This window comes from Neoarius graeffei, chromosome 4 (assembly GCF_027579695.1).
Source record: "Neoarius graeffei isolate fNeoGra1 chromosome 4, fNeoGra1.pri, whole genome shotgun sequence".
NCBI lineage: Eukaryota > Metazoa > Chordata > Actinopteri > Siluriformes > Ariidae > Neoarius > Neoarius graeffei.
This window is the reverse complement of record NC_083572.1, coordinates 101069690-101093818: the sequence shown is the minus strand read 5'-3', so window position 1 is coordinate 101093818 and position 24129 is coordinate 101069690. Positions and strand designations below refer to the sequence as shown.

The 24129-nt window shown below is 47.2% G+C and overlaps 1 protein-coding gene across 5 annotated transcripts in view; it reads left to right on the top strand.

Moving 5' to 3' along the window:
* stradb (STE20 related adaptor beta) overlaps positions 1-24129 on the top strand; it is a 47319-nt gene that overhangs the window by 18720 nt on the left and 4470 nt on the right. For 3 of the 5 annotated variants that reach the window (XM_060920065.1, XM_060920068.1, XM_060920067.1), the window contains 9 exons: positions 774-861; positions 1066-1187; positions 1415-1523; positions 13596-13719; positions 14101-14272; positions 14540-14644; positions 14810-15057; positions 15181-15223; positions 15694-15837. In XM_060920065.1, coding sequence (XP_060776048.1) covers positions 774-861; positions 1066-1187; positions 1415-1523; positions 13596-13719; positions 14101-14272; positions 14540-14644; positions 14810-15057; positions 15181-15223; positions 15694-15837 — 1155 coding nt within the window. The remainder of the gene's footprint in view (positions 1-773; positions 862-1065; positions 1188-1414; positions 1524-13595; positions 13720-14100; positions 14273-14539; positions 14645-14809; positions 15058-15180; positions 15224-15693; positions 15838-24129) is intronic. The other 2 variants (XM_060920069.1, XM_060920070.1) reach the window with 1 other exon arrangement.

Sequence of the window (24129 nt, the reverse complement as noted above, 5' to 3'; positions counted from 1 at the left end):
GACAGTTGTTATGGCAATCCATGTAGTTGTTACAATGTTGCTAGATGGTTGCTGTGGTAATCCATGTGGTTACGATGTTGGTAGACATTTGCTATGTGGTAGTTACGAGGTTTCTAGATGGTTGCTATGGTAATCCGTGTGGTTGTTACGATGTTTCTAAATAGTTGCTATGGTAATCCATGTGGTTGTTACGATGTTGCTTGACGGTAGCTGTGGTGACCCATGTGCTTGTTGCTAGATGGTTGCTATGGCAATCCGTGTGGCTGTTACGATGTTGCTAGATGGTTGCTAAAGTCTTCTGGATGACTGGTTTCTCCGAAACATGACATGCTTTTGGACTATTACCTTCAGGAGAGGGAAAAGAGAGAGGCTCATAAAACAAAAGTGATAACAGGAACGACCTTCTCTCATGGATGTTCCGCAGCACGTCGCAGCGGTAACAGTTTCTCCAGTTTATCACGCTGCCTAGTCGCTGATTAGTTTCCTATAACAGCACACAGTGTTGCGTTTTATTCCTGACAGAAGGGGGAGAAAAGAATTCGTGTAGTCATTTATTATTGTTCAGTTTCAATCAAGCGGAGGAGACACGATAAGGGAACGTCTCCGATTAGTGTAACAGGAATCAGTTCGTAGTCCAGAATTTCTGTAAATATTATTAAAAAATTAAAACGTCTTCAGATGGAGAGATGTATGAATATATAATTACGTGAAACCGCTGCTTCATTTCAGAACTGTAGCTATTTGTATTGTGTGTGTGTGTGTGTGTGTAACAGAGCAGCGATGGTTCTTTTTTCGGAGTTGATGATGACCTCTCCGGCTTGTCTGCTGATCCTGCAGACTATCAGCTGCTCTCAGTCCTCGGTACGTCTCATTCCTGTATATTTTTCATAAATAATTTTTCATCATTATAACACAACATAAAAAAGTTCTTATTTCAAAAACAAAAAGACACGCCGCAGATCTGACCCAAATACACACAGAAAAACACTCAACTAAATAAATATTACAGTGCACAAAGTTATAACGTGTGTGTGTGTGTGTGTGTGTGTGTGTGTGTGTGTGCAGGGCGGGGCTTTAATAACCTAAGCCAGGTGAGCATGGCTCGTCACAGACCGTCGGGTCGACTAGTGGCAGTGAAAAACACCAATCTGGATGAGTGTACGGAGGAGGAACTGCTGCAGCTGATGGTGAATAGACTCCTCCTAGAGCATCGGTTCCGGAAATATTGGCACCCTTTATAAAAAAAAGGGGGGGGGGTTTGTTTTAGCTGAAAAACAAACACTGTTTAAAAAACTGTAATGCAACGTAAAATTAAGCTCGAGAGTGTTGTTTAAGGTTAAATTCAGCATATATACACGTCATTTAATTCCTGTTGTTAGAAATAGGAGGTTATTTGGTGTGTGTGTGTGTTCAGAATGAGGCGCTGTTGTCCAGATTGTTTCGCCACCCAAACCTGCTGACATCCAGGTTGGTTTTCAGTTCCTGTTGCCAGCTGTGGGTGCTCTCTCCACTAATGAGCTATGGTATACACACACAAACACACACACACACACACACACACACAACTTTTACTGTTACTGTGAGTCAGTAACACTTTCTATAAAGGTCATATTTATTTCACTATGAAGACGTTCATGTCATGTTATAATACATTCGTAAGACTTTTTACACGTTGTTAATATTACTGGAGAAAATATATTATATAGACACGAGTGTTTTACTGGGAAAGACACCACATGTATTTTTCATCCGAGCTCCATCCGGGACATGGAGAACCAAAACCGTGACATAAATCTCTATATGTCAGTCGTGAGGAATTCGATGAATTGTTTTGATAAATTTGGGGACTTTTTGTTTGTGAATGTGTCGATATAGAAAATCACACGTTGGCTTGAAGATATGAAGTTTATCTTCTCGTGTTGAAAAACTGGCATTTTTCATGCAAAGTACATCGCGGATCTGAGTGACATGTTTAAATAATATTGGCTGGCGTTGAGTGGTATATCAGATATATTCCATTCAGCTAGCAGGATACTGAACGAGTCGAGGACAAGTAGCTGAATGGAATATATCTGAGAGACCACGAGAGAAAGCCAGCCAATATTATTATTATTATCATTATTATTATTATTATACATACACCAGAGGGGAACCATCAGGGCCTTCTAGGTTGTCAGAGAAGCCCAAACATATCAGCATTTCAAATGTTATATTTAATTTCTTTCATTCTTTCATAATTTCATAATAATGATTCTTTTCTAATTCTAATTTGACGTCATTTTCTATCAAATTTGCTTCAGAAATGAAAGGGTTCCTGTCCTGAAAACATTAAAATCGAGTTATCCAGTGAGATGTTGTAACAGTTTGTATGGGTGGGTGGAGCACAGAGGACGGCAGGACAGAGATCAGGTTCGATAACGGGGTTTTATTGCCACACTTTGCAGTGAACAACTTCATAAACTTAAACAGACACACAACCGGCGTCTGGTTCGGGGAAGAGCTCCTCTGCTCTCGCTGTCCCTCCTTAAGTAGGGCGCGGTCACTGGGAAGACACACAAACACAGGTTAATTGACATCAGGTGTAGTGATTCTGCCACTTACCTTCCCTGACTCCGCCCTCCTGTCACAGACCGGCGCTTGACCACGCCCCCGCTGCCACATACCCCCACCGCCCGACTCAGGCCGGGCGGCTGTCCGGCCTGCAGCCGACTCCCCCCCCCGACGGGAGAGGAAGTCCACCACGACCATCTGCGCCCCTGGTCTGTGGACCACCTTGAACTTAAAGGGTTGGAGTGCCAGATACCAACGGGTGATCCACGTGTTGGCATCCTTCATGCGGTGGAGCCATTGGAGGGGCGCGTGGTCCGAACAGAGGGTGAAAGGGCGTCCCAGCAGGTAGTAACGGAGGCCGAAGACCGCCCACTTGATCGCCAGGCACTCTTTTTCGATGGTGCTGTAGCGCCCCTCACGCACCGACAGCTTCCTGCTGATGTACAAGACTGGGCGGTCCTCCCCCTCCACCTCCTGGGACAAAACAGCCCCCGGCCCTCTGTCTGACGCATCCGTCTGCAACATAAAGGGGAGAGAGAAGTCAGGGGAGTGTAAAAGTGGCCCCCCACACCGTGCAGCCTTTACCTCAGAGAAAGCCCGCTGGCATTGCTCCGTCCACTGGACCGGATCTGGTGCCCCCTTTTTAGTCAGATCAGTCAGCGGGCTGGTGATGTCCGAATAATTAGGTATAAACCTACGATAATAGCCAGCCAGCCCCAGGAACTGTCTCACCCCCTTTTTGGTCTTGGGCCTCGGGCAGGCCACAATTGCTGCTGTCTTGTTAATTTGGGGACGCACCTGCCCTTTGCCCAAGTGGAAGCCCAGATACCGTACTTCCACCCGCCCAATTGCACACTTCTTTGGGTTGGCTGTGAGACCCGCTCGCCTCAGCGACCTAAGGACGGCCCTCAGATGTTCGAGGTGCCTCGGCCAGTCATTACTATAGATGATAATGTCATCAAGGTAGGCGGCCGCATAAGTGGCGTGGGGGCGGAGGACCCGGTCCATCAGCCGCTGAAACATAGCGGGCGCCCCAAACAGCCCAAAAGGAAGTGTGATGAATTGGTGTAATCCGAACGGTGTGGAAAAGGCTGTTTTTTCTCGGGATAGAGGAGTCAAGGGGATCTGCCAGTACCCCTTTGTTAAATCCAGTGTCGAATAAAAGCGAGCCGTGCCTAGTCGATCGAGCAACTCATCAATACGAGGCATTGGGTACGTGTCAAATTTAGACACCGCGTTGACTTTTCTATAGTCCACACAGAACCAGACCGACCCGTCGGCCTTGGGTACCAAGACCACCGGGCTGCTCCAGTCACTGTGGGACTCCTCGACGATGCCCATTTCGAGCATGGCCTCGAGTTCTTCCCGAAACACCTTTTTTTGTGTTCGGGTAGCCTGTAAGGGCGGCTACGCACTACCACCACTGGGGGCGTCTCAATGTGGTGCTCTATGAGGTCGGTGCGACCGGGCAGGGGCGAGAACACGTCCGAAAACTCGGTCTGCAACTGGGCGATGTTAGGACTAGGACTGTTTTGGCCTCTAGAGGCCGCTGTTATTTCCTTTTCGTGTCATGTTTGTTTTGGCCTCTAGAGGCCGCCACTGTTCCTGTGTTTTGTGTTTGTGTTAATTGCCTGTTTAGTCCTGATTATTTTCACCTGTGTTCAATTTAGTTTGTGTATTTATACCCCCTTAGTTCAGTCCTCTTGTCACGGAGTCTTTGTGCTGTTATGTTTATCTCCAGTTTCCTCTGTACCGTGTTCTTTGTTTTGCACTTTGCTTTTCTTTTGGACGTAGTAGTTACTGTGTTTTTGGATCTTCTGAGCTTTGGTATTTTTGCCTTTTCTTTTCTGGTTTTTTGGCTTTTGTTTTGTATTTTTGGATTTTTTATTTTTTCCCTTATATCTTCTGAGCGTTTTTGGATTATTACTTTTTGGATTTTTTTGTGTATATATTGTAAATAAACCTTTTGATACTTTTTTCTACTTCTGCCTCACGCCTCTGCATTTGAGTCATCCCCCTGGTGGCCTAGTGGGGGTTTGCTGGATTATCACACCAACAAACCAGGTTCGAATCCCAGCAAAACCCTAACAGGCGACCTCCGCGAGTTGGGTCGGGGAGAGGTGGTCTCCACAGGGGACCGGAGAGGTACGTGACGCCAATGCCCCCTTTTGAACCTCCGGCCCCAGCTTCGCCTTCTCCGGAACCACCGACACCAACGCCACGGGGACCTCCTCATTCCAGAGTTTAAGCAGATTGAGGTGGTAAATCTGTAGCGCCCCACCCCTGTCTGTTCGCCTCACCTCGTAGTCGACGTCCCCAACTCGCCGTGTGACCTCAAAGGGTCCTTGCCACTTGGCGATCAATTTGGAGCTCAATGTGGGCAACAGTACGAGTACCTTATCTCCCGGTGCAAACTCCCTAAGGCACGTACCCTTGTTGTACAGGCGGGCTTGCCATTCTTGGGCCTGCCGCAAATTCTCCTGGGTTAGGTAGGTGAGCGTGTGGAGTTTTGCACGCAGGTCCATAATGTATTGAATTTCGTTTTTATTTTGTGAAGGTCCCTCCTCCCAATTTTCCCGCAGCACATCTAGAATGCCGTGCAGCTTACGCGCATGTAATAATTCAAACGGGCAGAACCCCGTGGAGGCTTGGGGGACCTCTCGCACTGAAAACAACAAGGGCTCGAGCCACTTATCCCAATTACGTGTGTCCTCACTTACGAATTTTTTGATTATATTCTTGAGGGTGCGATTGAACCGTTCCACTAAACCGTCCGTTTGTGGGTGATACACGCTGGTGCGGATCGGTTTAATCCCCAATAACCCATACAGTTCGCGCAGTGTCCGTGACATAAACGTGGTGCCTTGATCAGTCAGAATCTCTTTTGGGATTCCAACTCGGGAGATGACGCGGAAGAGCGCCTCCGCAATACTGCGTGCTGAGATATTGCGCAGAGGCACTGCTTCCGGGTATCGCGTTGCATAGTCCACCAGAACTAATATAAAGCGGTACCCTCGTGCTGACCGATCTAATGGCCCGATGAGATCCATCCCAATTCTTTCGAACGGGGTCTCGATTAATGGTAGAGGGTGCAAAGGCGCTTTTGGAATGGCCGCTGGATTTACTAACTGGCATTCGCGGCACACCGTACACCACCTACGAACATCGCCGCGAATCCCTGGCCAATAGAACCGGGCCATTATTCGGGCTAGTGTCTTATCCTGCCCTAAGTGTCCAGCCATGGGATTAAAGTGAACCGCCTGGAATACCAATTCCCGGCGGCTCTTTGGAATTAAAAGCTGCGTGATTTGCTCTTTCGTCTGAGTGTCCTGCGTCACTCGGTATAATCTATCCTTCATAATAGAAAAATAGGGGAAGGACGGGGTGGCGTTCGGCGGGAGCATTTGACCATCGATTACTCTCACTTGGTCAAACGCATGCCGCAGAGTCTCGTCTCGTGACTGTTCTAACGGGAAATCCGAAAGGGATTCCCCGAGAGAGAGAGGAGGAGCCTGCGGCTCCTCACTCTGACACGGAGATGATATAGACGGCTCTGTGACTGCTGCTCCCGCCAAGGTGACACCGGGACCTCCCCCTGCTGACGTATGGCAGGACCCATTCGTCACTAAACGGCTCATCAACTCCCCGAATCCTGGCCAATCAGTCCCCAAAATTATCGAGTGGGTGAGGCGAGGATTAACCGCCGCCTTTACTATAAATTTTTCCCCTCGGAAAAAAATGTGGACTGACACCAAAGGGTAGCTGTGAACATCCCCGTGCACACACAACACCTTCACCCCCTGTGCTCCCCCCAATGCCTCGTTTTGCACCAGGCTTTGGTGAATTGAGGTTTGATTACAACCGGAATCCACCAACGCTTGATATGTATCCCCTTGAATACTCACCAGTATGCAATACACTCCGGCCCGATCGAGGGCGGCTCCTGGCGTGTCGGGGATCTGAACCACCGCACCCACCTCCATTGCCGTGCACTGCTGTTGGAGGTGGCCCGGCTCCCCGCAGCGCCAGCAAACCAGCCCGGGCCTCCTCTCTGCACCGGTGTTCTGGGGCTCACTCACCTGAGTGGGGGGAGAGACAGACACGGAAGGGAGAAACGGGAGGGCACCGCGGGTGCCGCGGGCCGGCTGGGGTGGTGCCGGCCCCCGCCTCCGCGGTGGGGGAATGGGGCGAGGACGGGACACAGGAGGAGAGGGAGAGAGAGAGAGAGAGAGAGAGAAGAGGAGAGAAGAGAAGAGGCTGTCTGCTGTCCTGCCGCCGGGACAGCCGCCAAATGGTCCTCCGCCAGCTCGATGGCCTGATCCAGCGACGCCGGGCGATGGCACCGGACCCACTCCGCGGTTCCTGCTGGCAAGCATGCGATGAACTGTTCCAGTACCACCTGGTCGACGATCTCCTCGGCGTCGCGGTTGTCGGCCCTCAACCACCGCCAGCAGGCGTCCCGGAGTTGGATCGACGCAAACACCAAACGCAAACGGCCGGCCGACTTCCTCCAAACACAAAGCGCGGAAGCGCTGGTGCTGCTGTTCAGGGGTGCGCCCGACACGCTGGAGGACGGCCCGGCGAAGGTCCGCGTAGGCCAGCCGGCGGTCGGCGGGAAGCTGCAGCGCGGCCAGCTGCGACTCTCCCATTAGCAGGGGGAGGAGGCGCGCCGCACGCTGATCCATCGGCCACCCCGAGGTCTCCGCAACTTGCTCAAAGAGCGTGATAAATGCCTCGGGGTCATCCTGCGGGCCCATCTTTGTTAGGGTGAGGGGGGACAGGCCCTCAGTGGGAGCGTTGGTGGACCCCGCCGACGTGAGGAGGTGCCGGAACACCTGTCGATCCTCTTGCTGGGCCAACACCAGGGCCTCGAACCGCTGCTCCTGCTCCTTACGGAGAGTGACTAGCGCCTGGTGCTGGCTTTGCTGGGCCGTGGCGAGGGCGTGGACCAGGTTGGCGAATTGGGAAGACTCCATGGGGCTGTTTGGAGCACAGAGGACGGCAGGACAGAGATCAGGTTCGAAAACGGGGTTTTATTGCCACACTTTGCAGTGAACAACTTCATAAACTTAAACAGACACACAACCGGCATCTGGTTCGGGGAAGAGCTCCTCTGCTCTCGCTCTCCCTCCTTAAGTAGGGCGCGGTCACTGGGAAGACACACAAACACAGGTTAATTGACATCAGGTGTAATGATTCTGCCACTTACCTTCCCTGACTCCGCCCTCCTGTCACAGACCGGCGCTTGACCACGCCCCCACTGCCACAGATGTTTTTGTTTGTTGTCTCTAAGCTGAGAAGAGTTTAGAGCTGCTCACTCATTGGTTAGGACTTCATTGCCGGGACAGAAGGCCATGGCAGTGTATGTTTATGTAGGAAGTGACAGATGACTGAGTAACCAATCAGATGACTGAGTAACCAATCGCCGTCAGCGCAGCAGTGAAGTCACCTTCCAGCCAGTGTAGCGTTCATCAGTAGTGTTAGCGAATGCTAATAAAGTGGTCAAGCCAGTGCTATCTATCGAGAGCAAGTAGCACAGGCTAACGACCGAGAAACTAAGATTTCTGTCTCCAGACTCTTCGTCCACGCTGCACGTTCGCTACAGTGTTTTTCACTCAGACTTAAGTATTCATTTTCCTGTATAATTTACTGAGTTACTTTTAAAATCAACATCGACAGCTACACACAAAAGGAGCGACCTGACACCCTGGCGCTAATCCCTTGCGAAATCCTTCACCCTGTTGCTTTTTTTGGTGTCTGGCTAAGTTTTGGCTGAGCTCAAGTCCCAGCTCTAATAGTTACGGCTCGCCACTGACATACACACTCTCGTTTCCAGTTTTTCGATGTCTGTTGGTATGTTTTTCTCTTGTAAATATGTGTGAAGAATATCTAATGAAGTTTTGGTAGCCTTTCGGGTTTTCAACGCCTCTTTCTCTTTTCCGGTGAACAAAGAAATGATTGTGCGCATGCGCAGCAGAAAACTTTCTCACTGAATGTTCGCATCAGCTCCAAGGTGTGATGTCATGTCGTCTTGACAACCATGCAATATCATAAACCATATTCAACACTCATTCTCTATGTGACGTGATACACATAGGATAAGCCATATGCTAACAATATTGCATGCTATCAAACCAAATGAATGAAACCTGCTTGAAGGGAATAGAACACATTTTTATTCCATGGAAAAAATGTCCTGTATGGATAATAATAAATAATAATAATAATGCATTTTATTTAGAAGTGCCTTTCAAAACACTCAAGGACACTATACAAACAGTAAAAACAAGAGTAAAAACAACAGTAAAACAAGACACAATAAAAGCACAGAGAATATAAAGATGGTAAGAGTCACAGTGAATATGCTAACTGAAACAAGTGAGTTTTCAGTCTGGATTTGAATAGAGGTAGAGAGTCAATATTACGTATGTCGGGGGGAGTGAATTCCAGAGTTGGGGAGCAGAGCGACTGAAAGCTCTACTCCCCATAGTACTGAGATGGGCAGAGGAGACAGTGAGGAGGATGGAGGAGGAGTATCGGAGGGAGCGAGAGGGGGTAGTAATGTGGAGAAGATTGGACAAATACGGAGGGGCAAGATTATGGATGGCCTTGAATGTGTGGAGGAGAATTTTGAAGTTGATCCTGTATTTGATAGGGAGCCAGTGGAGAGTCTGTAGTGTTGGGGTGATGTGATGAAAAGAGGGCGTATTGGTGATGATACGGGCTGCTGAATTCTGGACCAATTGGAGCTCATGAAGGGATTTTTGAGGGAGACCAAAGAGGAGAGAATTACAGTAGTCAATGTGGGAGGTGACAAGACTGTGTACAAGGATGGAGGTGGTGTGGGAGGTGAGGGGGGGTGAAGACAATTTATGTTGCGTAAGTGAAAATAAGCAGACCGTGTAATGTTATTGATATGAGAGAGGAAGGATAGAGAGCTGTCTAGGATGACACCCAGGCTCTTGACCTGAGGATTTATTTAAATAATATTGGCTGGGGCGGCACGGTGGTGTAGTGGTTAGCGCTGTCGCCTCACAGCAAGAAGGTCCGGGTTTGAGCCCCGTGGCCGGCGAGGGCCTTTCTGTGCGGAGTTTGCATGTTCTCCCCGTGTCCGCGTGGGTTTCCTCCGGGTGCTCCGGTTTCCCCCACAGTCCAAAGACATGCAGGTTAGGTTAACTGGTGACTCTAAATTGACCGTAGGTGTGAATGTGAGTGTGAATGGTTGTCTGTCTATGTGTCAGCCCTGTGCTGACCTGGTGACTTGTCCAGGGTGTACCCCGCCTTTCGCCCGTAGTCAGCTGGGATAGGCTCCAGCTTGCCTGCGACCCTGTAGAAGGATGAAGCGGCTAGAGATAATGAGATGAGATTAATATTGGCTGGCTTTGAGTGGTATATCAGATATATTCCATTCAGCTATCATGATATTGAACAAGTCGAAGACGAGTAGCTGAATGGAATATATCTGATAGACCACGAAAAAATCCAGCCATTATTATTATTATTATTATTATTATTATTATTATTATTATTATAATTATTATAATACATTCAATGGAACAATTATAGATTTTACAAAAAGTTAAGAACAGGGGGGTAACTTACCAATACTGAATGTTGATTCTGATCGAATGTAATTCAATGTTCTGTCGATCCAATGTACAAAGTCAAAGTTCTAACAATAAAAATGGTACAAGTCCAAAAAGCCTGAACAACCCAACTGCTGTCCAAGCTATATCCAGGTTGACAGTTCAAGTTCAGAGTTACTTTTGGTCGTAGTTAATTGTTCTATTGCAGTTGTTCAAAACAAAAGGGTTTTGCTGAGTGAAGTCCACGAGTGAAGTCCTCTTGTAAAAGTCTCCGTCACTTTTCCTCACCTCCAACGAGAACTTTGACAATATTTCCGCTATTGCTCTCTTTTCCAGTTTTTTGATGTCTGTTGGTATGTTTTTCTCTTGGAAATATGTGTGAAGAATATCCAGTGAAGTTTTGGTAGCCTTTCGGGTGTTCAGCGCGTCTTTCTCTTTAAATCTTCGGCTTTTAATGAAGCAAACCTCACAGCCATGTTTGTGTACAAACTGTTACAGTCACTCGCTAGCGCAGAAGTTTTACATCTCCGACGTGTCTCTTTTCCAGTTTTTCGATGTCCGTTGGTATGTTTTTCTCTTGTAAATATACATGAAGAATATATAATAAAGTTTTGGTAGCCTTTCGGGTGTTCAGCGCGTCTTTCACTTTCAAATTTTCTCTAAATCTTCCGTTTTTTAATGAAGCAAACGTCGCAGCCATGTTTGTGTACAAACTGTCACAGTCACTCGCTAGCGCGGAAGTTTTACATCTCCGACATGTCTCTTTTCCAGTTTTTCAATGTCCGTTGGTATGTTTTTCTGTTGTAAATATGCGTGAAGAATACATAATGAAGTGTTGGTAGCCTTTCAGGTGTTCTTTAGTTTCAGTTTCCAGTTTTTTTATTTCGTGCTTAAATTAACTAGCACTGGATTAACCTCGTCTTCTCACTTTCCTGGCCGACAAAAAAAATGATTATGCGCATGCGCAGCAAAAACGTTTTGTCGTTGAATCTTCGTACAAGCTCCAATGTGTGACGTCGTGTTGTCTTGACAGTGTGCAATATTAGAACAATATTGCATGCTCGTTCTCCATTGGGGAGAGTGGCATAATACATGGAGGATAAGCGATATGATAACAATATTGCAGGCCATCAATAAACCCACGAGAAGGGAATAGAACACGTTTTTATTCCATGGAAAAAGTGGTCCGTATGTAGAACAATTCCTGATATTTCACTCTGATGATGTCACTCCCAGTGTTTTGACGTTGTCAAAATGGTGAACTGGTTCAAAATGAAAATTCTTTGGATTAACTTGCATATTTTTGTGTGGATGTGTCCGTATAATATAAAGAACATTACACGGTGGTGCAAAGACATGAAGTTTATCTTCCCATATTGAAAAATATATGACTCTTTCACTTCACTCACTTGTGATATCTGGGTCTGTCTCAGAAACTGGGTACTGTGGGGGTCCCCCACTAAATATACTCACAGTCAATAAACTATACGGTTTTGAATGGTGATGTTGGTTTTAATTTGAAATAAAATGATGAAAGAAATAATACAGCTAAAACTAAATCTTTGATGTGAATACTCTATTCAGAATTTGGCACAAATTCTGCAAATTTGTGGAAAAATGGCGGCTTGATCTGGGGCATGATAAACGGTCGACTACATCGCATTCCCTTATAAAGGTTGTAGTCCACTGAAAAGTCTACAGTTATCACTAATTGTATTTTAAGTTGTAACTTTATACACCTAAGGATTGGTGCACTCACAGAATAATCATAACCGTAATAAAACATCATGCAAAATATTTCATCACCGTCGTACCTCCATTTTCCGCAAACCCAAAACCAATACGATCGTGTGTTTTGATCTAAACGGAAAGCCTCAGGGTCGAGGTCACGACCTCACCAAAAGTCGTAATTTAAAATCCCTACACCGTATAAAAATTTAGTTATAAATCTGCAATTTTGTTTTTTAAAACGAAAGCTGAAAGTTAGGTATAGAATATGTTTCTTACAGAATATGTTACGATGGTAGCTGGTCTTGTATGAATTTCTGAGCTATAAAATGAGTTGTGGTCTATTTTTTACCGTAGCGTGTTATTTGTGTGCGGGGAAGGACACACATTAACAATTTGCATGTGTAGAATGGAATTTTCCACTCCAACAGTTAGAAGTTGATCGTGCTTCCATTTGCGGTCTTTGTTACGCGGGTGATCTGTTCGGACGTTATCACTGAAAAGGTGAGTTTTGACAGTTTTTTGTTTTAGTCTTGCAGTATAAGGCAATAGAATGTTTCTTTTTCATCTTACGTTCATATTTCGTAGTGTTTGCGTATTTTTGGCCAATATTTTGCAACCACGGTCAATTTAGATCGAACTTTTGATAGAATCTACGGCCAGTCATTTTGCCCCGCCCCCGCCTCGCGCTCCGTCCGGTGCGGTAGTGATGTCCCGTTGCTCGTGCGCCGCAGCAGAGACCCGCGCGACCTTCAGCCGGTACAGTCGCTGTTCTTTTCCCACCGCCGTTATTCTCATCTTTCCGGTGTGTTCTTGATTTTTCCATTGTGTCCTATTTCGCCATATCAAATCCCCAAAATGTTTCATATTTAAGTGAATAATCAATTCAGTCATCATAACTTGTCATTTTTAACCCAAGCAATCAAAAAGAGGAAATTTATTCAATATTTTCACTCATTTGTGAAGGAGGGGCTTTAATTCTTCATGACGGAGTTATTTTATATGGAAATAAATTTTACAAAAGCATCTGAATTGTAATCAAAAAAATTTTCCACAGTGGAGGCCAGATAAAGCAAGACGCTATCTTTATTCTTATTAAACACATCAAAAGAAACATAATGTCCCAAATGAAAGACCAGTTTCTGAGACGGACCCAAATACATTCACTACTCAAAGATCAACTTCATATCTTCACACCACCGTGTAATATATATATATATATATATATATATATATATATATATATATATATATATATATGACACTTTATATCTTTATTGCTATATTCTGCATTATGAATGTTCACCTGGTTCATTATAACACATCGTAACACCAATATGAAAAAAACCAAGCTCACCTTCTTATAGTGCATCGTGACAGCTGTCTTACTGGTGTTATAAAGTGTCATAAACTCGTTATATGCTTATGATGCATTCTCTTAGCAATTTTTTCATCATTACTGAACAGTGCTACAACCCATAATGCCTTTTCATGAATAATTATCACAATGTTGTGTATTAACTGCTTTATGACATGTTATGAATACGTTCATAGGTCATTATACTGTACATATGACCTTCATAGTAATTGTTGCTGAATGATCTTATTATTGATCATTTTTTAAATACAGCAGTCTGCTAACTGATCAAGTAGATGTAATTGATGAAGGTGTGTGTGTGTGTGTGTGTGTGTGTGTGTGTGTGTGTGTGTGTGTGTGTGTGTGTGTTCTAGGCTCTGCAGATTCGTTACTCAGGTCGTTTTTCCCAGATGGAATGAGTGAATCCCTGGTTGCGTATCTGCTCTACGGGGTCCTCAACGCTCTGAAGTACCTGCACCACATGGGCTACATACACAGGTACACACTATCAGTTTCAGTTTTTACTGCTTGAGCAGGAGAAAAAGGAGTCGAGGCGATAAAAAGAAATGAATCGGTGCAAAAATACTAAACACGTGCGTCGTATTTCATGTGTATCGGCCGAAACTGCTGACTCTGTCACTGAGAATGAATGGAAGCTCATGTCCATCAACAGAGCCATCCTTCGAGCTCAGTGACTGATTTCCCATGGACTGAGGTTGCTATGGCGGCAGAAAAATCTGGGAGGTTTTTCTGCCATGTTCGACTCTGTCGCATCTGAAATGTGTCTCTGCGTGTGGAGTTATAATGTAATGCTCTGCTGCTAGCATCACCTGTCCATGATCATCACACACACACTCTCTCTCTCTCTCTCTGTGTCAGAGGTGTGAAGGCGAGTCACGTGCTGCTGTCAGCAGGGGGTCTTGTGTGTCTTTCCGGCCTGCAGTGTGTGTACAGCCTGATGAGAGACGGGAGGAGGATGGAAGTCGTGTTCGATATGCCGCAACACACACCCTCACTGCTGCCCTGGCTTAGCCCCGAGCTCCTGAGACAGGTACACACACACACACACACACACACACACCAACACACACCCTCACCGCTGACAGGAGCTCCTAAGACAGGCGTACACACACACACATACTTTTTTCTTCTCCCTTCATTTTCTCTTGATTTCTTATTTGTACTCTTTCTTTCTTTCTTTCTTTCTTTCTTTCTTTCTTTCTTTCTTTCTTTCTTTCAATCCAGCCATTACCCAACGCAGAGCTCATCTCATCGTGTGTGTGTGTGTGTGTGTGTGTGTGTGTGTATGTTGTTGCAGGATCTCCATGGTTACGGAGTGAAGTCTGATATCTACAGTGTGGGTGTGTTGGCGTTAGAACTGGTCAGTGGAAGAGTTCCATTCCAGGACCTGCCCCCCACCCTGGTACACACACACACACACACACACACACACACACACACACACACACAATACAAGTATAATACAAGTTATGAGAACTTTGCCTGTCTCTGAATATAGTGTTATAGCAGTGTATGCTGTGTGTGTGTGTGTGTGTGTGTGTGTGTGTGTGTGTGTGTGCGTGTACAGATGTTGCTGCAGAAGCTGCGTGGCTCTCTGAGCTGTATGCTCGACGGCGCCCCCTACGCTCTGGGAGATTTCAGTGCTCTGAAGGTGTCTCGCTCTGGAGTGGACTCGGGGATCGGAGAGAGCGTCGCTGCAGGAAGTCTCACTCGCACTGCTACTGCAGAGAGACCGCAAAGCCCCGCCCCCAAAAACCACTCCGCCTCCTTACACAACCTGCTCCAGCTCTGCTTACAGCAGCAACCTGAACGCAGGTCAGTCTCTCTCTCTCTCTCTCTCTCTCTCTCTCTCTCTCTCTCTCTCTCACACACACACACACTCATATATTACACCCCAAATATAAACAGACATGTTTTCTTTGTATTTCTGTCTCCCAGGCCATCAGCATCAACTCTCCTCACTCATCCCTTCTTTAAACAGGTGATCTCTCTCCCTCACTCTTTCTTTCTCTATCATTTACTTCCTGTCAATCTATCTTTCGACTACTCTTTCTCTCTTTCACTGTCCATTTCTCTCTCCCGCAATCTCTGTCTCTCTCTTCCTCTCTTTTTCTTTCTGTGTCACTATCCATTTTTCTCTCCCTGTCTCTGTCTCCTTTCCTTCTCTCGCTTCCTCTGTCATTCACTTTCCGTCTCTGTCTTTCGATCTTTCTCCTACTCTCTCTTTCTTCTTCTATCATTCACTTCCTGTTGATCTTTCATCTACTCTTTCTTCATTTTTCTCTCCATCCTTCCCTTTCTATCTCTCTCTGTCTCCCTCTCTTTTTCCTTCTCTCTTTCTTTCTCTATTGTTCACTTCCTGTCTGTCTCTCTCCATATCTCTTTCTTATAATACCCATAATGAGAATGACAGTGATTTTGTGTGTGTGTGTGTGTGTGTGTGTGTCTCAGGTGAAGAAACACACCCCGGACTCGTTCCTCAGTCTGGTGTATCCAGCCGTTCCTCTCTCCTGCCCCGTGGACATTCCGCCGTCTCCCCCGCTGCTCCGCACTGACACACACACCAACACAAACCTTGAGCCTGCAGATGGAGGAGTGTGGGATTTCTCCTAATACACACTCTGTACACTTATACACACTCTTTTAGCTCGACAGGACACACTTCCTCACAGTATTACGCAGTATCTCTCTATCTTTCTCTGTCGTATCGGTCAAACTGGAGATCAGTCCACAGTTCACACCTTTCCCTCTACACACACTCTTCTACTGTGAGCCTCTATAGTGGCTGATGGTTATAGATCTACAGTGAAAATCTTCACATCATCATCCGATCTTTGCTCCACTGTGTTCAGAAATCATGGCCAGACTGACAGGAAAAGTTTCCTCAGCTATACGGATCTTAAAGTGCATATCCTGGACCAAATTCTTTTATATATATATATATGAAAGTATGTCAGGGCGGCACGGTGGTGTAGTGGTTAGCGCTGTCGCCTCACAGCAAGAAGGTCCGGGTTCGAGCCCCGGGGCCGGCGAGGGCCTTTCTGTGTGGAGTTTGCATGTTCTCCCCGTGTCCGCATGGGTTTCCTCCGGGTGCTCCGGTTTCCCCCACAGTCCAAAGACATGCAGGTTAGGTTAACTGGTGACTCTAAATTGACCGTAGGTGTGAATGTGAGTGTGAATGGTTGTCTGTGTCTATGTGTCAGCCCTGTGATGACCTGGCGACTTGTCCAGGGTGTACCCCGCCTTTTGCCCGTAGTCAGCTGGGATAGGCTCCAGCTCGCCTGCGACCCTGTAGAACAGGATAAAGCGGCTACAGATGATGAGATGAGATGAAAGAATGTCCCTTTACACACTCATCCAGAAGGGTAATTTTGCACAAGGCCATCTGTCTACAGCAGAAAAAAATAAAACAACAAAACGCATCTGGAAAAATCCCAAGGGAGTCTGGAGCCAGATTCGCGACGTCACGTGCGGAAGCGCCAGCAGGCTGCGAGAGCTTGCACAGTTTCAGTGCACAGCCTGTGTAGACCAAGTTTAGCAGCGAGCGATTTTGCATTGAAATGTGGAATTGTCGCCTGAGCTTCTAAACCCATGGATTCATGCATCAATGCTCATCTATCTATTGCTACATAAATCATATTTTTTCTAATTACTATTATGTATTTATATATTTCTTCATTTAGAAGAGTACTGGCTACTGTAGGAGAAAGATTTCATAAGCGACACACATGGAATCGGCTAAGCAGGGCTGTATATACATTTAATGTGTTTGACAGGTCCCAAGATCTGAAGCCCTGACACACCATATATCCCTCGATACGTGTGAAGTCAGTGTATTCTCGCCCAACGCTTTCGTGTTGTTTACTTTTGCGTATGTCAATAAATAACATTATCCGTGTACCACACAAACACAGGAGCACCTAATTTAGAGTATAGTCTGTTTTATTTCTTACCCTGGCAACAGTCGACTTGTGAATTGCCGATTTTCTTGGTCTTTTTCTCGGCTCTGCTTGGTCCTCAGCTTCCGGGTGCCTCGCATGAAGCGCTCCCATTTCTCTCTCATTGTCCGGTCTTTTGGGAAACGATGAGTACTAATCCCATCAAGATTGGTGTTGCTACACCCTGCTACGATACATGTATTAACCATTTTAATAATTACACGATAACGTTGAAGAAATTTGCGGAAAACCACCAGGTCGTTTTCTCATAAACAAACCAGCGCTGACGTAGGATTCAGAGGGAGGCGTCCCACACGCGACGACACGAAAATCAATGTTTGGCAGGAAATCCAAATGCCAAGTTTTTTCAGAGGCGGACCAATTCGCCTCAACTGGCTCGATTTCAACTGAATTTTTCTGGTATTGCGCAAGGTAAAAAAATTGCGCAAAATGTGACAGATATTTGACCAAAGTTTAATATAAAATTGGAGAATTACATTGATCTTGCTCCTGAATTTACCCGTGATATGCACTTTAAAGAACTGAAAGTTCACATGACTGAGGAAAAGTTAGACAGGCCACAGAGACTGAAAAATTGGAAAAGTACCATGCAAGTTCTGGAATATATACTACTGTGCAAAAGTCCTAGGCACCCTAGGTGCTAAAGAAGGCACCTGGACTTGCTTGAAATTCTTCAAGACGTTTCACCTCTCATCCGAAAGGCTTCTTCAGTTCTGTCTGACTAGTTTGGAGTTCCAGGTATTTATCCTCTAGTGAACCAAAAGCAACCCTAAGGACAGTCGTTGAGGTCACATAGGTTGCTGACCCTCTCATACCCCTTTTCCACCAAATCAGTTCCAGGGCTGGTTCGGGGCCAGTGCTGGTGCTGGTTCACAACTTGTTCAACTTGCGAGCCAGCTGAGAACCAGTTTGCTTTTCCATAGCTCGCGGTGCTAAGGGAAGCCACGTCATTACGTTGCTGAATACGTCAGTTACGTCACTGTATACGTCACTGTTAGAACCTGCGTCTGTCCTAGTTCAGATGCGTCGACATAAGAGCGCTCTGGAGCAGGGCTAAAACGAACCACACGAATGAAATCAATCTGGTTTATTCTTGCACTGCTCAGTGATACATAGAAAAAGCAGGGTTTATATACATTCAGAAGCTTGCGTGACAAGACAAGGTGAAACTCGCCAGATAAGGAGTCGTTTTTGTTATACATGAAAGAGCAGACCATACACCCCCTAGAACAGGAGGAACCAGGAAGGTGGTTTCAGCGAAACTAGAAGGTACAGAGAAAACAAAAGAGTATGTTCTCGCGATTATGCACGTTTACCAGGGTGTGAAAGGGTCATAAAGCTCAGGACAGCTATGCACGAGAACACACACAATCTTACAATCCCCTCTTTTATACTTTGTTTACAGAGTATAACTACAGTTTAGACTCTAACGTATTGACAGACATAACAAGACTGATTAGTATGTTGTTTAGCAGTCCAATTGGCAAATCGCCAAAAAACGTTGTCCTCGTGGCTGGCTTGAGCGGGATTCCCTGCTCCAAGCGCTAAGACCAATACCAGAAGGAAAGTCATACTGGTCACTGACTTTGTTCTTTCTGTGTCCACAGGATGTAGATAGTTGAAGGTAGCCCAGGCTCACGTGTCTTCCAGATTCCTCAGTTCAGAAGTCTGCGGGACGCACCGACCATCCCCTCTTTGTAGATCAGCCGAAACCGGATCACTCCGGATGCTGGAAAGGGGATCCCTGAAAAGGCCGTCAGCTATTGTCACAACAACCTTCTGTAACACAAAAACCTGTTAGACATCATCATCATAGATTCAATTTACTATTGGAGCCTTCTTGATTCGGCTGGCGTGGATCCACTGTGGAAAAAGGTCAGTTAGTACAGCCGTTCGAGTTACAGCGAGCACATCCGTGGGTTCACTGTAGGGTGGTTCCTCTAGAGGAGTGCCTAATTTAGCGAATTTCTTTACCAACACTTTATCCCCTACCTCAAAGGGGTGAGTGGGTGCCTCAGGAATGGGAGGCTTTTTGGAATTTAGTCTCGTCCAGTACTCATCCAACACCCGCATGAGACCCACGGCGTACTCACTGAGATGTACATCAAGATCACTCGTTCCTATAGCCTGCATACCTCTGCGCCAGGGTGTAGGAAAAGGCCGGCCCATCACGAGCTCATACGGAGACAGGTTGTCGAGGGCCACTTGAGCGGTCATTCGCATGTCAGCGAGAACTAAAGGCAAAACTTGTACCCAATTTTTAGTACCAGCTTCTTGCATGGCTTTACGCAGCTTACCCTTGATTGTTCTGTTTGCGCGCTCCACAATGCCGGAGGACTGCGGATGGTACGGGATGTGGAAACGCCAATGGATTTTTAGGTCCTTACATAGTTCTTGGGTCACCTTAGAGGTGAACGGCGTACCTTTGTCAGAGTCTATCCCTACCGGGAGACCATAACGCGGAATGATTTCTTGCGTCAATTTGTTTACCGCCGTGCGAGCGTCTTCTTTCCCACAGGGGAAAGCCTCCACCCATCGTGAAAATTTGTCGACCATGACCAAGAGATACTTAAAGGGGCCCTGTTTTGGCATGTGAGTAAAGTCAATCTGCCATTCCTGGAACGGCGTGTCAGGTATGGGAAGGTGCTGATGTACCGCGCCTGGTTTAGATGGATTATTCTGGGCGCACGTTAAACATCTGTCTAGAATGTGATGTACATCGGTGTGTATTTTGTCGATGCAAAATATTTTGGATAGATCCTCCACTACCCCTCTTCGGCCGCGGTGAGTGGGACCATGAAACTCGCGGACGAGAAATGGAGTACAATGTCTAGGCAAACAAAGGCGGCCCTGAGCATCGATCCGAACGCCGTCAGACGGCTGCGCGCCGCATGAGTCCCAGAAATGGTTGTCTGAGGCCGAAGCGGAGGCCTGGAGGGAGATCAAGTCAATGTCTGGAAGAACGGCACTAATCATACGGCTGGATGAGACCAGGGAGAGAGTAAGCGAAGGCGGAAAAACACCGGAGGCAGCCGCGGCTTTGGCAATGCGATCGGCGAGAGAGTTTCCCCTGATCTCAAAAGAGTCCCCAATACAATGAGCACGAGTCTTAACAATGGCTAAAGAGCGCGGGAGAAGACACGCTGTAATAAGATCAGTAACAAGCGAAGAATGAGAAATGGGCTTACCGTCTGCAGTGGTGAACCCACGCGAAGCCCAAATCCGACCAAAGTCGTGAGCAACGCCGAAAGCGTAACGTGAATCAGTGTAGATAGTGACGTCTGTGTCCTGGGCGATAACACATGCACGGGTTAGAGCGTATAGTTCGGCAGCCTGAGCCGAGGAGAAAGGAAGAGAAAAAGCTTCAACAGTTTCATCAGGAAGGCGGCACACAGAATAACCACACACAAAAACGCCGTCAGAGGGGCGTGAACACGAGCCATCCACGAACAGTGAATCACCTGAAAGTAACGGGGTGGAGCGTAAGTCGGGGCGGATACTTGTCTCGAAAAGAATGCTAGAAATGCAGTCGTGTGTTTCAGAAGGAAGAAAATCATCCTGTGAATTGAGGAGGCGCTGAAGAGCGTGTGCGAGAGAATCAAAGGAGGAGGAGGGCTTAACAGTAAGGTTTTCGGTGGCCAAAAGAATAGACTCGTATCCAGAGCGACGCTGAGCAGATAAATGCTGGGTACTGAGGTTCTTTAAAACGTGCACTACATCATGTGAGGTGTGGAGAACGAGCGGGTGAGATAAGACCAGCCGTTCAGCGTCCGTGACCATGACAGCACATGCAGCCACCGCCCTGAGGCAAGCAGGGAGACCCTGAGCCACAGAATCGAGAGTTTTAGAGAGGAACGCACAAGGCCGCATACCCCCCCCCGTGCTCCTGCGCCAAAACCCCAGACGCAGTTCCCTGCTGGTTGCACACATATAAATGAAACGGCAAACGGTAATTCGGAAGTCCGAGAGCAGGGGCCGAGCATAAAGCCTGTTTCAAGGCCCTGAAGGCCGACAACATCTCGTCAGACCATACCAAGGGCTGAGTCAAAGGGTCCGAGTGCAGAATTGCAGAGCGCAGACACTTGTCATAGGTGGAACAGTCAGGAATCCACTGGCGGCAGTAATTGATAAGTCCCAGAAAAGCCATGAGGGCGTGTTTGGTGGCAGGCACCTGAGTGTCTAGGATGACCTGCACACGCTCGGGGCTGAGCCTGCGGGAGCCCTGGGAGAGATCGTGACCCAGATATCGAACAGTGGGGAGGCAGAACTGAAGCTTAGTTCGTGAGACCTTGAAACCTTCTTGCGCCAGAAGAGAGAGGAGAGCGAGTGTAGCTGTAGCGCAAATGTCCTTATCCTCCGCCGTTACCAGAAGATCATCCGCATACTGGAGCACGGAGGAGCCCGAGGGGAGGCACAAATCGGCCAAGGCGTCCCTCACTACGGCTGTAAAAACCGCAGGAGAATCAACATACCCTTGGGGTAACCTAGTCCAGGTGTACTGCTTACCCCTATGCGTAAAAGCGAACAGGGGCTGCGTGTCGTGGCCCACAGGGACGCTGAAAAAGGCAGAACAGAGATCAATTACAGAGAAAAAAGCATGTTCACACGGAATCGAGGCCATAAGAGAGGGAACGTCTGGAACTAATGGGGCGACTGGGATAATTAACTCATTAATCTTACGCAAGTCCTGGGTGAAACGCCACGTGCCGTTGGGCTTCTGCACCGGGTTCACTGGAGTGTTATAAGGGCTAACACAGGGAACAACCACACCTTGCTCTAGGAGAGAACACAGAACATCATCAATGCCAGATAGTTTAGCGGGGGAAAGGGGGTACTGTTTCACATACACAGGCGAGGAATGTTTAATGACCGCCTCGTAAGGGGTACACTTAACAAAGCCCACCTCGTCCTTATGTTTCGCCCAAAGAGAATCTGGAAGGTCAGAAAGAGAGGGTGTGAGGTAGGTAGCGGCACAAGCAGCATTAAGAAGATTATGAGGAAGGGAAAGGGAAGTGAGAGCTTGGGCATCCGATGGAGCGTCGTCAGGTATATCCACACGCATGTGCGAACCACTGAAGGAAATAGAAAGCCCCAAAAAGCTCATGAGGTCCCGTCCTAGCAGATTGAAAGGGCATTCAGGCATGCAAACAAAAGAGTGAGAAAACGTTAGTAGAGGATCAAGGGCACAAGTAACAGAAAGGGGGGGCGTGCAACTGGAATGGAAAGGAACCCCTTCTATTCCCACAGAGCTTACAGACCGTGTAGATAAAGGACCCGCATATTCCCTCCCCACCGAAGACATCGTGGCCCCAGTGTCAAGTAAGAAAGAATACTCAGTCCCTGCTAGGCATAACACAATGGTAGGGAGATCTTCGTTAAGGGGGGAGCTGAATGAAAGATTTAACATAACAACGGTCGGGGTTTCATCGCTCTGAGGGCAGCCCTATGGGCGGGAAAAATCCCTCTGCCCAGAAGGGCTCGGGGCAGCGTGAATGACAGGCTTTTCACGTTCCCGTTCATCACGCTGTCTCGCATGGCACTCTCTTATCCAATGTCCCTCTTTTCCACAATAGTGGCACTTTCCATTTCTCCTCCCTCCCCCGCCGCGCGGCCCCATTCGGCGACCCCTCTCCTGTCGTCCATCCACCCGTCCGCCCGGCACAACAGATAAACATGCTTTATTCATCTTACAGTCTAGGAGACCATCGCTCTCCAACGTGCGCACCCGCTCCCCGGCCTGACGGAGGACCAGATTATTCCGGTCACTCCAGTGATGTTTTAATACGCTCTGTATTTCGGGGCGACAATTAGACAGAAAGGTGGACAAGAACATTGGGTTCGGGTTTGCCAAATCAAGTTCAAGACCTCCCAAGTGTTGCCAAACTTCCCCAAAGCGCTTCCAGAAAGCCGACGTCAGCTCAGAACGCTCCTGTTTGCAGTTAGTGACCTGTGACAGGTCTCTATTTGCTTGTTTTAAGGCGAGCAGGTATCGCGTCAACTGCTCACGAAGCTGCTGCAGTGCGTTCGGCGTGTCCTTCCAAAAGAAGGTAGTCACGGTGCGCCGACGCGGGCGACCGTCATCCCCTTCATACTCTTCCTTAATATTTTCAGCTTGATCATTGACGGGGGCGAGAACCTGAACGTTTTCTAACAGGGCTGTCTCATCATATGCGCCTCCTAATTTATTTTGCAGAATAAACCGGTAATCAGCTCCCGTAAGCTGACAATTACGAGATATATTTTAGGAATCGTTTTTGCAGCTGACGGCGATTTACCAGTAATTTTTCCAGCCTTACTATAAGGTGGAGGTTTACTATCTAACGAGGCTGGAGGAGCAGAATGAGATTTGGATTTTCCTAGCGCCGCCTCCTCCGTTTCCTTGGTGACGGGTGCAGCCCGAGGCTTCGGGATGGATTTCAGGACTGAACGGGGAGTATAAGCCTGTTTAAAATTATCCCAAATCTTCTTCATATCATACCATTTGGCATATCCATCCCGCATATACGGGCGATCCCAGCCGGGGTCCCCTAATCCCTCATAAATCATGCGATAGGCCGATGCAAGATAACCAGGATCGAAAGTACCTTGGCGAGGATATGAAGGAATTTGAGGGTTGGCCTCGGTCCAACCTGCCAAATTATCGAGCCAAGGAGAAACATAATAAGCGAAACCGCACCTAGTCATCCATTCGGCCGGGGTTTCCCCTGGCGCAGGCTTAGGGAACGAGCTTCCCATCGTACAATGACAACAGACGGATCTGAAGAGGAACAGACGGAAATGTGTCGTAAATTTGTATAGCGCGCTCTTCCTGGACTCGAACCAGGGAAAACAAAATCGAAACTACTGCCAACCAGGTAGTCAATTAAACATGTCTTACCTGATTGAGAGTATCACGTCGGGGTCACCAAATTGTTAGAACCTGCGTCTG